The sequence below is a fragment of the Ipomoea nil genome, unplaced genomic scaffold (genome assembly GCF_001879475.1).
Source record: "Ipomoea nil cultivar Tokyo-kokei standard unplaced genomic scaffold, Asagao_1.1 scaffold2761, whole genome shotgun sequence".
Taxonomy (NCBI): Eukaryota; Viridiplantae; Streptophyta; class Magnoliopsida; order Solanales; family Convolvulaceae; genus Ipomoea; species Ipomoea nil.
Window position 1 is genome coordinate 2,922,356 of NW_017619189.1, and position 17,147 is coordinate 2,939,502.

At 31.9% G+C, this 17,147-nt stretch overlaps 1 protein-coding gene across 1 annotated transcript; it reads right to left on the reverse strand.

Annotated features, from left to right (window-relative positions):
- Positions 1 to 5,136: 5,136 nt before the first annotated feature.
- On the reverse strand, positions 5,137 to 9,419 carry LOC109156987 (pectinesterase-like). The gene is made up of 3 exons (XM_019304868.1): positions 8,817 to 9,419; positions 6,371 to 7,042; positions 5,137 to 5,303 (listed from the first exon to the last, which is right to left on the reverse strand). The coding sequence occupies exons 1-3, from the start codon at positions 9,316 to 9,318 to the stop codon at positions 5,179 to 5,181; spliced, it is 1,299 nt and encodes a 432-aa protein (XP_019160413.1). The 5' UTR covers positions 9,319 to 9,419; the 3' UTR covers positions 5,137 to 5,178.
- Positions 9,420 to 17,147: the final 7,728 nt, after the last annotated feature.

Here is a 17,147-nt window from a genome sequence, read left to right on the forward strand (position 1 = left end):
TATATATATATATAATTAAGTTCCCGTGTGGTTGTGCGGTGAGTAATGTGCGTGAGTTTTATACTTAAGGTGCGTAAGTTTTGTGCTTAAGGTGTGTGAGTTTTGTGCTTAAGGAGCATGGGTGTGTACTTAATGTTAATAGTTGTTGAAACTTAAGGTGCGTGAGTTTTGTACTTAAAGTGCGTGAGTCTTGTACTTAAAGTGCGTGAGTTTTGTGCTTAATGTGAGTAGTTGTTGAAACTTAAGGTACGCGAGTTTTGTACTTAAGGTGCGTGGGTTTTGTACTTAATGTGTGTGAGTCTAGTGCTTAAGGTGCGTGAGTCTTGTGCTTAAGTTGCGTGAGTTTTGTGCTTAATGTGAGTAGTTGTTGAAACTTAATGTATGTGCGTGTGTTTTGTGTTTAAGGTGCGTGAGTTTTGTGCTTAATGTGCGTGAGTTTTGTGCTTAATGTGCGTGAGTTTGTTTTCTTAAGGTGTTTTGTTTGTGTGCTTAATGTGCGTGCATTGTGTATTTAAAGTGCGTCAGTTTAATACTTAATGTGTATCCACCCGCACAACTGCCCGGGAAGTCCTCCCCGCACCTGATCCCTTCCGTGTATATATATATATATATATATATATATATATATATATATATATATATATATATATATATATTAGCGCTCAAATGCGGCAGTGGCCTTAGGTGCGGCGGTGCGGCCATATCAGCATCGTCCATTCTGCTTAATCTAACGGCAGCGACTAATTTCTGAAGATTTAAAGATTTAAGCGCGTCCTGGTAAGTTGGGGGTGTTATGGTAATTGTAGTAGTCATTTATATCGGTCGCTTGTCAGAATACATCAACAGTGTTAACAAAAGACACCAATAGTGTTAGGAAAAAGCACCACAATGAAATGCACAAATACACCAAAAAACACACAACACACTCAAAAAATACACCATATAACTCACTACCCCAATGGTGTATTTCAAAACACTATGTGATGCTTTTATTCAAACTTAATGGTGCGTTCTGGTGATGCATATCTAATATGTGCATGTTTTTTTATGTGAATTTTCTAACATGGATGGTGTATATTTGAATAACTATTAGTGTGCCCGCACTGACCGCATGAAAAGGCACGGGCACACCTGAACTTGACACTAACACGAATCCTCAAATACACCACAGTAAGGTTAATAATGCACCAATAACGAACATAAAACACACAACACTATGATTTGATCTATTCTGGTGCCCAATGACGACTTTAACCTTGCAGTTCGCGTAGTGTGAGAACGTGCGCAAAAATATCGGAAAAGCCCCATGAATGTGATTTGTTGGATTTTTTTTAATCTAATGGCCTACAATTAACCGCACCGCTGCACCTAGCATACATAGTATATTTGCATAGGGAGTATGATATTATATTCGTTTAAAAAAATGTTTTAATACTGAAAATAGTTCTCGGCAATAATGATCTTTCTCAATTTCGTTCTCAGTGACTTTTGTGACATAATTTAGTGTCAAATTTACGTATTTTTGCTTAATGTAATACGTTATCCGTTTGTTATTCCGTGAACAATAACGATTAAATAGAAGGAGATTTTGGTAATGGAAATATTTCACCCGGCCCTCTTTCATTTACTTCCTAAGTGCTAACAACCATTTGCAAATTAAAATCTGTAATACCATTTTCTCCTTCAAATAATAGCCATTGAAGTTTGTTAATGAGCTAATTAAGGATGTGGTTGCCATTTCTTGTTTTCTTTTGTAAGGTGGCTTAACTTTCCTTATTAGGGAATGTAGTTGGGGTCGCTACTCGCCGAATTAAATGCATTATCATTACACCATTTCTTCAACCCCAAATCCATCATCAATCAAGATTTGCAGATCTGCGCTTCTTCTTTCTTGCCCACTATTCACTTTGGGTAAGTTGCAATTACCAAAATGTCCTTTTATTTAACCGCTATTGAATGAAATAACAAAAAGAGAACTATATTATTGAATAAAAACACACAAATCTATGACTAAATTAGGTTGAAAAAAAAAAAAAAGTCGATAACCATTTTGAACATTAACTCAAAAAATTATATATATCTTAATAACAAATATTAAAATTTATAAGTTAAGGTAATAGAGTATAATATTCTTTAAAAAGTACACTAAATTGTCAAAACTAAATATTTTTATTGAATCACTAAATATTAAAAAATCTTAAAAAATAATATTTTAAAATTTTAAACAAATCAAAATATTTTGATTATCTCCTATATATAATTAAAAGTGTTACTACATGTATTCTCAAATTTTACTCTCTTAATTTTACTCTATGATATGGTGAGCTTTGATAAACTATTTCTTTCATGTGTCCCTATACAAGTATCTAAATTAAAATTTTATGTGTGAGTGTAAGTAAAATTTAAGAGTTGAAAATGTGAGTACATATAACATTTTCTAATAATTAATTCCAACCGTGGTACTTAAAAAAAAAAAAAAAAAAAAAAAAAAAACGTGGAATTCATTGTATTCTGACAACCAAAGCCATTTAGATTTTTTTTTTTTTTTTTTTTTTTTGGAAATAGCCATTTCGATTTATGCTGTCATGAACTCATGATGTTTGAATCTGCGGTCGATCTGGTCCAGTGTTGATCTTGGGGCGGTTCTTTCAAATAATTCTTTATTATTATATATTAATTAATGCTCAATTTGTTACCTTTTAAAAAAAAAAAAAACTTTTATATCTAATATCTAATATCTAATAATCTAATCTACTATATCTACTATATATACTAATAAGAGCCCAAGAGAGTTAGGCCTATAATGGGTAGAAAAAATGGCGGTCACAGATTTTAATTAAATGAATGGCTCAGATTGATTAAAAGATTAATAAGATTTAAATTTTACACTAAAATTTCCTAAAATACCCACACACCGTTACTAATTCCGTTAAAATTTTAAGAATTGCCGTTAGTTCACCGTTAACTTACTCATTGATTTCAATAAAAAAAATGTCTTAGGTTCAAACCTCATCCCAATCAAAGTTGGCATAATTAGTACTCTATTTTACTCTTATTAAATTATATAAATAATAATTTAGTAGCTACAACAAAAAATTATAGATATGTAATAGGGCCAGTAACATTCAAAAAAAAAATTTAGAATTATGTGTCCACAATGCCTTTATTCAAAAAAAAATTATTCATTATCAATAAATTAAATAAGAGAAATAATTGTATTAGTTATATTGTCTTTATTTTTCTACCATATAAAAATTCTTTATATTCAAATTTATTAATTGATTATATTCGCTACATTGTCTTTACAATGTCTTAATTCAGTGAAAAAAAATTATTCATTATCAATAAATTAATTAAGAGAAATATTTTCATTAGTTATATTGTCTTTATTTTTTTCAAATGTAAAAATTTTTACATTCAAAGTCATCAATTGATTATATTCACTACATTGTCTATTATCTTTTTTGTGCACTATTTTTCTAATTAAATATCAAAGTTATAATACAAAATAATGCTATATATTTATTTACCAAGTATTTTATTAATACCATGAAAAAATAAAAAAATATATATATAATTAATAAAGCCAACCTTGCAATGTCCTTGTTTGACAATCAGCAGTTAGCGGATTATATTAGCGGATTTGACCAACGAATTTATTTAATTATTAACATTGGGTAGAAAAAATGATCGCCAAATTATTAAATCAAATGAATGGTTCAAATTGTTCAGGTTTTAATTTTTTTTAAAAGTTTTTCTAATTTATCCTTAATTATATGATTATCCATTTAACTTTTCCGTTAAATACCGTTAATTCACCGTTAGTCTAATTCTAATATTAACATCTAATATAGAATTATAATTACACCATTAATCTAATTCTAATATTAGTCTTAATAGAACTTAACCACAAATCCTAATGTCGAAATCTCCTCAAACAATATTAGTATATATTTAATATTTTATACCCTAATTTTTATTTGTTCTCCCTTATGTCCCGTATTTGGTTTCAACCATACCTATACAATTATTTTATTGACAATTATAATCAATCTTGACTATATTATCTTGCATTTGTAAACTTAGAATTACCTATTTAACCTGCACGGGCTTAGCTCAATAGTTTAGTGGGCAGTATTTGGGAGAAGAGACCAAGGTTTGAACCTCGGCGGCGGCAGTGCGGGAATTATGTCCAAAGTGGGCAGATTCCTTGTTCGCACCGGCATTTGGTCCTGTCTGCTGAACCATTGAGTCACCGTGATTTACAACTTCCCACAATGCTCTGTCGGGTCGGAGTGTGGGGGACCCTTGGGGTTGGGGACTCAACCTTTGGGAGAAGAATTACCTATTTAAATATGCAAATTCAACCTTCAATTATCTATGCATGAACAATTTCAATATAATATTGCCTTAATATACTTTAAAGTACTTATTTAAAAAAAAAAAAACATTGGGCATTATCCCAATCGCGCAATGCGCGTAAAAAACTAGTAATCTAATAAGTGTGAATGAAGGTTGGTACCCTTCATTTATGTCCGTTTTTCTGTTATCTTTTTTGATACATTAAATTATAAATGTTGTACTATATAATTTTTTGGACAACAATGTCCCTACCGTTGTAACTTCCGTTATCTATTTCCATTACTATTACCATTGCACTTGTATCCACCATATATTTTCTTACATTTTTTAATTGTAATAATATATGTAGATATTATATTAGAATATGTAATAAATAAATTATAATCATACCATAATTATTAATATACTTTTTAATATATAATATGAATTCTACAAATATAAATTTTATGAATTTAAAAAAAGTATATAAAATTTTATTTTTAAAAAAAGTATAACTATGATTTTAATATTGAATACTAATGTTGTGCACTTAATTTTGCGCATCGCACATAAAAAAGACTAGTTAGAGAAAATAAATGTACATGTTTCCTATTTATGATTAAAACAATCTGGGATTCAAGTTTTTTATAGCTTAGCTAGGGAAGTTATTTTTATGTCAAATTGTAAGGATATCGAGCTTTGCTGTAAACGTTCCTATTTATGATTAATGAATTATTGTTGTTATAAAAAAAATAAAATAAAAAATGTACGTGTTTCCTCCTAAATTAATAAGAATTTAAGAATAAATAATAATAATAAATAAAGTATTCTAAACCTTCACTCCTCAAATACCCCACGCAACAACGTAACAATCAACAAACATATGAGCAATACAGCCATGTTCAGTTTTCTGTTGTCGCAACTCCCTACAAAAACATCCATTCCATTCCCCGCTTCCGTTCCTGCTCAACATATTACATATGTATAACCAAACATAAGTAATAAGTTACATCAACTAAATAAAAACCAAATAAAAGATTATAACTTTACATTATTATATTACACATATTTTAACTATAATAGTATTTCATGTTTGTTACAGACATATGTACAATCTATATAAAAGTATATACTAAATTTAGACAATATAATTGATTTTCTAATTGTTGTTAAATCCCACATCAAAGTTTGTCCGAATAGATAATCAAATATAATAGAAATAAATTTTTATAGTACATGTTGAAGATACACTCTGTTTGATTTTCGAATATATTGAGTATAGTTAATTAAATTATTTGATGCAACTAGACATGCATATCATTCTTTTCAAAAGGTTGAATTCTTGACCTCAAGGGTCCCACATCTCGGCCCTACAAAGTATCTGGGAGGAGGTAAATCATGATAATTTAACTGAACTACAGATGTTAGATCCTTGTTTACTGCGCACAAGGAGCTCGTGCAAACATATCATGTATTTTCGTATATATCCTATAGGGAAACGGGTCAGATCTAGATCGATCGCCTTCTCTGTAGAGAAGGCGACTCAGATGGTCGCCTTCTCAACCGGAGAAGGCACCACATCTAGGTTGCCTTCTCTAGCGAAAAGGCGACCCAAATCTGGGTTGCTTCTGAAGGTGACCCAGTGGTCGCCATCCCCACGGAGAAGGCAACCTTGGTGCCTTCTTTGTGACCAGCGACCGTTCGTCGGTCACTCTTTTTGCATGAAATTTCGTTGCTCGGTCGTTGGTCACTTTTTTTTGTCGGAAGGTGGCCTTAACTCTAATGATCAGTGATAGTAGGTCATTAACTTGTTTTTGGGCTTCATTGCACCTAAATAAATTGTTGATGAGTGTAATTGCACAATTAAAAAGTTTAGGGACCTAATTAACTTTTAAGGTAAAGTTCGATGGCCTATTTGACGCTTTTCCAGTTTTCCTAAACCTATATAAAAAGTATGGGTGTTGATTGGCATTTAGAAAACTTTTTGAGGGTTAAAACAAAATTGGAGATTTGATAGATGATGATATACCAGGGTTGAAGGAAACACCGGTTCCGGGAAGCCAAGAGCTTCCGCCGATAAAAGAGTCAACGCTAAATCTGCCAGCTTCTGCACTACTAATCCCCAAATGCAATCCCCTCCACTCAACTCTGTTCGCCGTGGCGGCGCCGGGGCCGTAGTTTCCGAACTCGGCGTAGTAAACGGTGTCGGGGGCGGCGGTGCTCGTCCACCCCACCCATCCTCGGGGATCGATCAGAGAATCCATATACGTGTGCATGAAAATCGTCCTTGAATAGCTCATCCATGGCCGCCCCAAGAACGTCTGGACGCCGGAGAGATCCTCCGCCGGCGTAATGCGACAGTCCTGGAACGAAAACCCGGTTTCGCTACTCGGGTCGGCGCGGCTCTGGGCGGTGATGCTGTTGAACTGCCCCGGCAGTGGTCGCCGGGGGCGGATGTCGCAGTTCTGGAACACGGCGGCGGAGTCTCCGCAGATGAAGTCGATTGTGCCGTAGATGGCGCAGTCGCGGAAGAATTGACGGTTGGCTTGCGCGTACAGCGTGTCCTGGAACCCCACCATTTTGCACCGGTAGAAGACTCCCCGGTCGCCGGCTACGGCTAGCGCCACCGCTTGATTCTTGGCTGCTCCGGCGGTGTTCTGGAACCCAATGTCGGAAGCAATGAAATCTGTGGCCAACACACCTGCAAATTAAACCACGGATTATATTCCATGAGCTCACAACCATTTTTTCACAAATTAATGACAGTTTTGGTCCATCGACTATGTCATAATTATTAAATTAGTCATCGATTATAAATTCTTAACTATTGAATTCGTAACCGATTTGACTCTCTGTCAAACTGATCAAGAATCAATTTGGTAATTACGAATGACCAAATTAATTACGAAATTAATAGTTAATAATTTAATTGGTCAAAATTGATAGCCAATAATCAATTTGGTAATTACGGCATAGTCCATAGACCAAAACGATCATTAATTCTTTTTTCACACTAACAACAAAATTTAACTATACCGTCACTATATATAAAAGCTATAGCAAATTACACAATATGCTTTTTGTTCTACTGATATCAATTGTCAAATTAAATCAAACTCTTACCACTAAGTTAAAAGTTATACTCCGTAATTAATAATAAATTAAAGGTACAATTTATTTTTTTTAGATTTGTGTAGCAGCCGCGTCACACTTCAATAGTATGCTAGACTGGGGCAGCCTAACATATATAATTAAATAAACATAACATACAAATTATATTTAATATAAGGTTAATTATTAGCGAGAAAATAAAGATGGTAAAATTTAAAAAAAAAAATTACAAATATATAAAAGAGAAAATATAATGTATCAGTTAAAATTTTACAATTACACCATTTTTTTTTCAATTAAAATCTTATAACTTTTATATAATTTTATGATATTAGAAATAATAAAAGAAGAATTTTGTTTACTCGAAATAATAAAATAACAAAGAAAAGATTAAAATAACATCTTTATTTCCGAATGAAGAAAACTTTTTCTAAAAGTGGAAAAGTTTCTCAAAGTTTCATATATAGCAGTCTTTTAAAAAAAATCTTTATTGAAACGAATAAAGAGTAATATTCCACAAGATTGAATATATGTACATATTACAACTTGTGCACAAAATATATACAATAAACAATAGTCCAAAATTTTGTGGTGCAAAAGTCAAAAGTCGGTAGAGCCCCTACTATTATAATAATTATAAAATAAGTTTTTGGACAATATTATATGCAATGGTAAAACTACAAAAACGTGAAGCCAACTGGCCTAGAAGCTGTACACAAACCAATACGCTGAAACATCAATTTCAAAATTTAAAAAACATGAAAGACAGCAAACTGATTACTGGATTTTCTTCACTAGAGTTTAAATGTAATTAATAATGGAGTGTTGAGGAACCATTTACCCACTTCAATGCATATATATAGGTGAAATGTCTCATACTTTAATTCTACAAAAATTATAGCTAAATTAAATCAAGATGACTTTTTAATTGTAATATTACTGACTCTGTTACAATGTAGTATCTGTTCATAACTACTTTATAAACCTACTGAAGCACAAAGAGTGAGGCTCAAACCTACAACCTCTCATATGGAAGTGCAACGACCTTGGTGCCACTAGATTACAAGGTGACTTAACATCTCTTTTAAGTAAAATTATCTGTGCTCACAAAGAGTCACCCACAATTTATCAGTGCTCACAAACTAACCAACCAAAATTTTGTTTTTAATTAGTACTATTTGAAAGTTATGACACACATTGAAAGCAGTTAACTCATGTGAAAGGGGCTTGTTACTTAAAATTTTGACGTAAACACTTTGTCAGATAAAGAAAATAATCTATCAAAACTTATTACATCAGAGAATAAATTTGAGGAAGTAATATTTGAGAGTAAAGGTAAAGTCTAGTAAAAGTGTAAAACATACCAAATGTTGCAGTACTGAACATGGAACTTTCTTCAGCGGTGCTCAAGCTGCCGGAAACAACCGTGGCATCCATGCCGTCGCCGATAATCATCACATTCGACTTGGTCGTCTCAACCACGACGTTCTCCACATAAACCCCCTCCTTAACATAAATCACGAACCTCGTACCGCCGTTATCCGGCGCGGCCTTCAAGGCGTCGCTAATCCTGGTGAATTGACCGGACCCATCGTTCGCCACCACGGCGTCGATTCGCATGTTCCCGCGTGACATTTGAAGCAACTTCCTCTCCTTGGAAGGCAACCAGCTCGGGATGTCTCTGATGCCGGCGACAAGGCTGCTGGAACAGGAATGAGGGTACGAGGTGGCGTCGCAGGCCGCCGTGGCGGTGGTGGGCGACTGTTTTGGCCATTCAATCAGCTGGGCTACAATGGTAGATGTGGGCACGGAAATGAGATGAATTTGAAGAAGGGTTATTAGCAGCAGCAGCCGAAAGAGAGTCATACAGACAATTCAGGTTTGGGAATGGTTGCCGGTTTTTATATTAAATTAGTATGTTTGGTTGTTAATTGGAAGGAAAGGGACCGGTGGAGCAGCTCTTATCCTCCTTTTATATGAGTGGTTTGCAATTGCACATTTGCACATGTTGTACTAACCTCTCACACTTAATTCAACACCCATCCATCAAAGAAACTTCTATTATTATTATTATTATTATTATTATTATTATTATTATTATTATTATTATTAAATTAAGAGTTAATTCCACCGGAGGTCCTTGTCAACAATTCCAAATTTAGTATCAGACTATCGTTTTTGTCATTTTACATTCCAGATTATCGTTTTTGGACACTTTTAGTCCTTTTCATGATTTTTTCTATTTTTAATAAGGGCATTTTTGTCTCTTCATATTTTTCTTTTGTTATTTTTTCAATTTCAACCAGTTTAATTAGTTTAGGACTTTATTAAAAATTGGTTGAAAAATATGGTTACTAAAAATCAGAGGTTACCTAAAGTTCTAAACAAATTAAACTGGTTGAAATTGGAAAAATAACAAAAGAAAAATATGAAGAGACAAAAATGCCCTTACTAAAAAATAAAAAAAATCATGACAAGAACTAAAAGTGTCCAAAACATAATAGTCTGGGATGTAAAATGACAAAAACGATAATCTGGGACTAAATTTAGAATTGCCACCAAAGACAATGGACCTCGAGTGGAATTAACTCTTAAATTAACAAGCTACTACTTCTATTGTTATTCGCAAATTATGCTGTGCAACCATGTGCACCATGCATGGTGCACACGGTTGCAAAACGATATCATTTTAATATGATGGAGTAATGGTGTCATTAGTGACACCGTTTAACTCCACCAATCAATTTTTTTTTTCTTTTTTTACAAAAACTCCAATCGACGTGCAATTCTGAATATATAGTTATGAAGTTATGGATATATAGTTGTGAAGTTGTGAATATATAGTTATGAAGTTATGAAATTGTGGATATATTGTTTTGAAATTATGGATATAGTTCTCTGTGAACAATCACTTTAAGAATTCTGAATATGGAGTTATGTAATTATAAATGTCTAGTTGTGAAATTATGAATATATGGATATGAAATTATGAATGTGTAGTTATTATTTCTGAATGTACTGTTGTCAAATTATGAATATATAGTTATGTAATTCGATCTGGATATATAGTTATGAATTTGCGGATATATAGTTATGAATTTATGGATATATCCTACTGTTTGAATACGAAATGAAACCATCTAACGCCGTTAACTACAATTCGAACGGGATTTTTTTTTTTAATGAAACGGCGTCGTTTTGCAACCACGGTTGCACAACATAACGATTGATTATTATTACTATATGCTATTATTTTGACCCGGTTCACACAGGAGCTGGCCCAAAGGGAATCATCGTCACTTGTGAGAATCGAGCCCCGGTTATCCCGAAATCAATAGTTATGCTGTGGAACCGTGTTCACCGTGCGCATGGTGAACACGAGATAGATCCATAATTTCTAAGCTGTAGGTTCATCATTTCTATACTGTAGATTCATAACATCTATACTGTAGATTCATAATTTATATACTATAGATTCATAATTTCTGTACTGTAGATTCATAATTTCTATACTGTAGATCCATAATTTCTGTACTGCGAAGACGAAATAATGCGATTGCGAAGAGAGAAACGTCGTTAACAACAAATGAAAACAAAATTATGAATCTACAGTATAGAAATTATGGATCTACCCCTGTGTTCACCATGCGCATGGTGAACACGTTTCCACAACATAATTTGCGATCTCGAAATTCTCTCCCACAAAGAGAGCTATTTGCCACTTGAGCTACCCTGTTGGGTTACTATATGCTATTATTATTAGTTATTAGTTATTATTATTATTATTATTATTATTATTATTATTATTATTATTATTATTAATTACTCACACTATCCCATTTTAACGGTCTTAGTATCTTTTACATATTTTTTGAATTTGATTTTTTTAATGTTTAATACAAAGTAATATTTTTTGTGTAGTTTCTGAATATATAAATTTTGTATCATAATACTAAACTTAAGAGTAAAAGACATTTTTGTTCCTAGACTTATAGTGGCTTGGACAATTTTAGTCTTTTATAAAAAAATTTGCCATTTTATGGACAGAGTTATTGTGGCGAGGACATTTTTGGTCCTCCGTCTATATTTCTGTTAGATAACCGTATGAGAGAGGGGCAATTACGTCAATTTAGGCTATCTCCTTCTATCTATTATATCTATGTGTGTTTGGCGGCTTCGATTCTCCTTCTATCTATTTGATTAGTAACCTGTTTGGCGGCTTCGATTCTCCGTCAATTTCTTCGTACAACTGCAACTTGGACTCTCCGACTCCTTTGAATTATGACTGAGAAGAAAACAAAACACACATAGATATAATAGATAGAAGGAGATAGCCTAAATTGACGTAATTACCCCTCTCTCAGACGGTTATCTAACAGAAATATAGACGGAGGACCAAAAATGTCCTCGCCACAATAACTCTGTCCATAAAATGGCAAATTTTTTTATAAAGGACTAAAATTGTCCAAGCCACTATAAATTTAGGACTAAAAATGTCTTTTACTCTAAACTTAATATTAATAGGATATCCTTCCATTAACATATAAGAAATTCAATCATTTAAGCACAAAAAATCACGAAGGCAAGCCAAGACTTAATAAACAAATATGAGCAAAAGTTGTTCATTATATGCATTATCAGTCACGAAAGTGGGACAATCCTCGTTCTTCAATTTGGCCTAATAATGGATCACAAAAGTGGTGTGTTAGTCCACTAAATTGGTGTTGACAATCTTGGAACCCAAAGTTGAGTATGACTCTGATCTCCTTAATCCCATAGGCTATTGTAGCATATAGAAGGTGATATTATCTAACTTGAATCCTATATGATCTTTTCTTATTGTGTTTACATCATACTTTAAGTGTTTTAATTAGTGTTGATATATCATATATTTATCCATGTTTATGAGTGTGCTTGGATTCTTGCAGGTTAAAGGTTTTAGTGTCTAAAAGTTTAATAGTTATACAAGTACGTGCCATAGTGTCAATCCCCTGCAGAACGACAACTCTTAACCCGTAATACTTAACTATAGGCCAAAATACAATGAAAATCTTAAATTTGAAAAACAAAAAAAAGCTCCACATAGACACTTTTAACTCATCTTTTTTATGCAATTAGGTTGATTAACATGTTACCTTGAGGAAACCGGTAAAAATTTATTGTTGTAATTCAAAAAATATTAATTAAAATTTGTTTAAAAAAAATTAAAAATCTTTAAAGTATTTTTTAATGAAAATAAATTAATTAACATTAAAAAAAATTGTAGAGTTATCTTCGTCCAACCTAACGGAGAAGCCAACCATGACTTCTCCGTCGAACGACATAGAAGCCTAATTGGCTTCTCTATCCAATTGGACGAGGAAGTCGACTTCTCTATACAGAGAAGCCGAATAACCGGTTAGCTTCTTTGTCCAATTATGATTTTTTTAAAAAAAAATTATATTTAAATTATTTAAAAATAATAATAATTTTACCTACTATTAGGCTATCCTTATCCCAACAAATCTTTCTCACTTTCTAAAATGGGTCTTACTTCCACATCATCACATTTACAAGTTCTCCACTATTTATTCTACATCCCTACAAATCTCTCTCACTTTTAAAATTGAGTACCACTTTTATATTATCTAAAAACATAGTAAGTGTGAATGAAAGTTATACCCTTGATTTATGTCCGTTTTTTCCGTTAAGTTTTTTTGTACATTATGCTATAAAAGTTGTACATTAAAATATTTTAGACAAACATACCACTATCGTTATAACTTCCGTTATCTTTTCCACTATTGTTACCATGCACATGCATCCACCATATATTTTTTTTATCTTCTTCATTAATAATAATATATACACATTAAATATTTGAGTTATATGTTAATAATATATACACATTATTATCTAAACTTGAGCTTACTTGTAAATTGATCTAATTGCACGAATTTAAAAGATCATTGTCTAAATTACATAAAATGAGAATTTAAAGTGTCTAATTAAAGGTAAATTATCCCAAGGTGGGCACGGTTTCATATCCATAATTTCTATATTGTAGATTCATAATTTCTATACTGTAGATCCATAATTTCTATAGTCTGTAGATTCATAAAATTTATACTTTAGATTCCAATTGTTGAACTATGTTTCCACAAATCAGAGAACTATATGTTCATAATTGATAACTATACAGTTTAAAAATTATGAATTTACAGTACATAAATTATGAATCTACAGTACAGATATTATGAATCTGCAGTATAGAAATTATGAATCTATTGAATAAAAATTATGAATCTACTGTATTTAAATTATAAATCTACTGTTTAGAAATTATGAATCTAAAGTATAAATTTTATGAATTTACAGTATAGAAATTATGAATCTACAGTATAGAAATTATGAATCTACAGTATAAAAATTATGAATATAAAACCGTGCTCACAGCATATCGATCCCTAATTGAAACCTTTTAATTTTAAGGATTCAATTGCATTTTAGCTTATAGTTTAAAGGGCCAAATGGACCCTTATCATTTTTTTTTTCTTTTTAAATGTAGTCAGTACATAATAATTAGGGTTAATAGGTGCTTAGATTAAATAATATTTATTTTTTAAAATAATGTGACGAGCTGTAATTTGCTTTTAATGTATATCACTTGTACACCATCAAATATTTTATCATAGTTTATTAAAAACAATGTAGGAGCCCTGAAATTTCATAAAAGGTGAAAAGTCAAATTCAAAAATTATAAAATTTTTAAAAAGAATATATAAAATATTTAAATTAACATTTAAATAGTAAAAAGTACAATGAAATAGTATATAAACCTATAATCTCAAAAACTTTATAATGACATTCTCACAGATTCTCTATCAAAGTAATTTTTTTTTTCTTTTTTGGGTCTAAAAAAATCGCGTCTGACGATTGTATGACACTGGATCGGATTTCAAATTACAAGAGAGAAGCGATTTTAATTTAATTTTTGTTATAAAAAAAAAAAAAAAAAAGGAAGAATGCATCAACCATATTTATATAAAAATAATAATAAAATAAAAAAATTAGTTAATGAATGGATACAGAGATTCTTCTTCCAAAAGGTTGAATCACCAACCCAAGGGTCCCTCACATCCTGACGCGACAAAGCATTGAGAGATGAAAATCATGGTGACTCAATGGCTCAACAAATCGACATAATCAAATGCCGGTGTATATAAGGAATCTGTTTATTTTGGGCATAATCATAACAGAGTCGTTGCCGAGATTCGAAAATTAATCTCTTTTTCTAAATACTGCTTATTAAATCAGTGAGTTAAGCCCGTGCAGACACCTTATGGAAGGATACTGAGATGATTAAACAGGAAGATGGTTGTCACCACATGCATAGCTTTTTGTTTTTTATTTTTTATTTTTTATTTTATCAGTGTGATTTCCTTTTTCTGAGATTCTTTTTTGACAAATCCTCCCATGCTTGCATGCCCACCGCCACTTGTGCAATGTAACATGCAATGTTTAATAGAATACATGTAGCAACATACATCTTTGATACATATTTATTTCTAAATATAATTGCAATTCGTTTTTGACTTGTTATTAGGGCCGAAATAATAAATATTATTGATTAAAGGTAAAATAAAATTAAAACACTTCAAAACGCGATTTAAATATATAATATGATATATTAATTGACATTTAATATAAAAACGACATAATCTGATAGGTGTGGTTGAATGGGAGGGACTCATTCACACTTAACTAAAGGGGTTCGATCTTTGACATTGGGTATGAAGCAGCTTTAAATTTCTACTAAAATCTTATCTTGTATGGAAAAACTAATAGGAGTGACAAGCAATTTATATCCTACACCACGGCGTACATTGCACTATGCGCCCAGATGCAAAACGACGTCGTTTTAATTATTATTTTTTTTGAAATTTCCCGCCCCAGTGAATGGCAGTAGGCTTTTCTTTAAAATAAAACCCGCTGTTCAAGAATGTACATAATGTTATACTTGAATACACATAATGTTATACATGAATACACATAATGTTATAACAAAACATACATACTCTTTTTAAAAGATAATACACATAATCTAACATAATACATAATAAACATAAACTTTTAACATAATACACATCAACTCTTAACATAATACACACAAATTTTCTGATTCGGATGTACATAATTGTATAAAAACAATGTACATAATTGTATAAAAAATACACATAACTGTATGAACCAATACACATAACGTTGTGAACGAATACACATAACGTTGTGAACGAATACACATAATCTCAGCAACTTCCTACCGCGCCTCCCAACACGACCCCAAAACGACGTCGTTTTGGGAGGCGCGCGGCGCACAGTGCTATGTGCGCCGTGGTGTAGGATATAACGATTGGGAGTGACATTATTGTGTGGACCATAAACTAATAGGGGTGATATTATTGTGTCGACCATAAACTAATAGGAGTTCAAAATCCTATCCCCTTAATTGGACAGGCCTAGTGAGAATGTGGATTAGTCTGAGTGATACCTTGTGATTGGACTGGCCCAGTGAGAATGTGGATTAGTCCGAGTGATACCTTGTGATCTAATCAACAAGATATATCACCTTTTTACAATTTAATTGAACCCTACACTTGCCTATGGCAAATTATGTTGTGCAATATTGTGCATTTGTGTGCACCATGCATGGTGTACACGGGTGCAAATACGACGTCGTCTTGACTAAAAACGTTTGTTCCACTTTAAAAAAAAAAATCAGTTTCGGTTCCCAGCAACAACATTATGTTGTTCATTCATTCTAGATTTTTAGTTCATTCATTCTGGATTTTTAGTTATGAAATTATGGATGTGCAGTTATGCAATTCTGGATTTATAGTTATGAAGTTATGGATGTGTAATTATGCATGGTGTAGTTATGCAATTATGGATTTATAGTTATGAAGTTATGGATGTATAGTTAATAAATTCTGGATGTATAGTTATGCAATTCTGAATGTATAGTTATGAAGTTATGGATGTGTAGTTATGCAATTTTAGATTTATAGTTATGAAGTTATGGATGTGTAGTTATGCAATTTTGAATGTATAGTTATGAAGTTATAGATGTGTAGTTATGCATGCAATTCTGGATTTATAGTTATGAAGTAATGGATGTATAGTTATGCAATTCTGGATGTATAATTATGAAGTTATGAATGTGTAATTATGCAATTCTGGATGTATAGTTATGGAGTTATAGATTTTTTTTAAGTCGACGTCAAAACGACGCCGTTTTTGCATCCGTGTGCACCATGGATGCACAACATAACGCTCCGTTGCTTATAGGGGTGACATTATTGTGTGGACCATAAATAAAATTTATATTGTTTTGTATACTATCAAATAATGTATATTCAGTATACAAATAATGTATTTTTAATATTAAAAATGTAATTTATATTCACATAAAATATATTATTTTATATAATGCATATTCAGTGTATACAAATAATATACTTTTAGTACATTAAAAATGTATGGTCTACACAGTAATATTACACTGCCATCAGCCCATAAAACCGAAGATAAATCCAATAAAAAAAATATACACTGCCAATCAGCCCAAGTATAATAAATAAATTAAGTAGGCCATTTGACATGGCCCACCACTCAGCCCATTTATATATTTAAACCCAAATCCCCTATTTCTTCTC

Coding starts and splice junctions, on each gene's coding strand:
- LOC109156987 (XM_019304868.1), bottom strand. CDS start 9,318: ATGACTCTCTTTCGGCTGCTGCTGCTAATAACCCTTCTTCAAATTCAT. Junction 7,043..8,816: donor GTTCAGTACTGCAACATTTG/GTATGTTTTACA, acceptor TTTAATTTGCAG/GTGTGTTGGCCACAGATTTC. Junction 5,304..6,370: donor CGGTGTTTCCTTCAACCCTG/GTATATCATCAT, acceptor TATGTTGAGCAG/GAACGGAAGCGGGGAATGGA.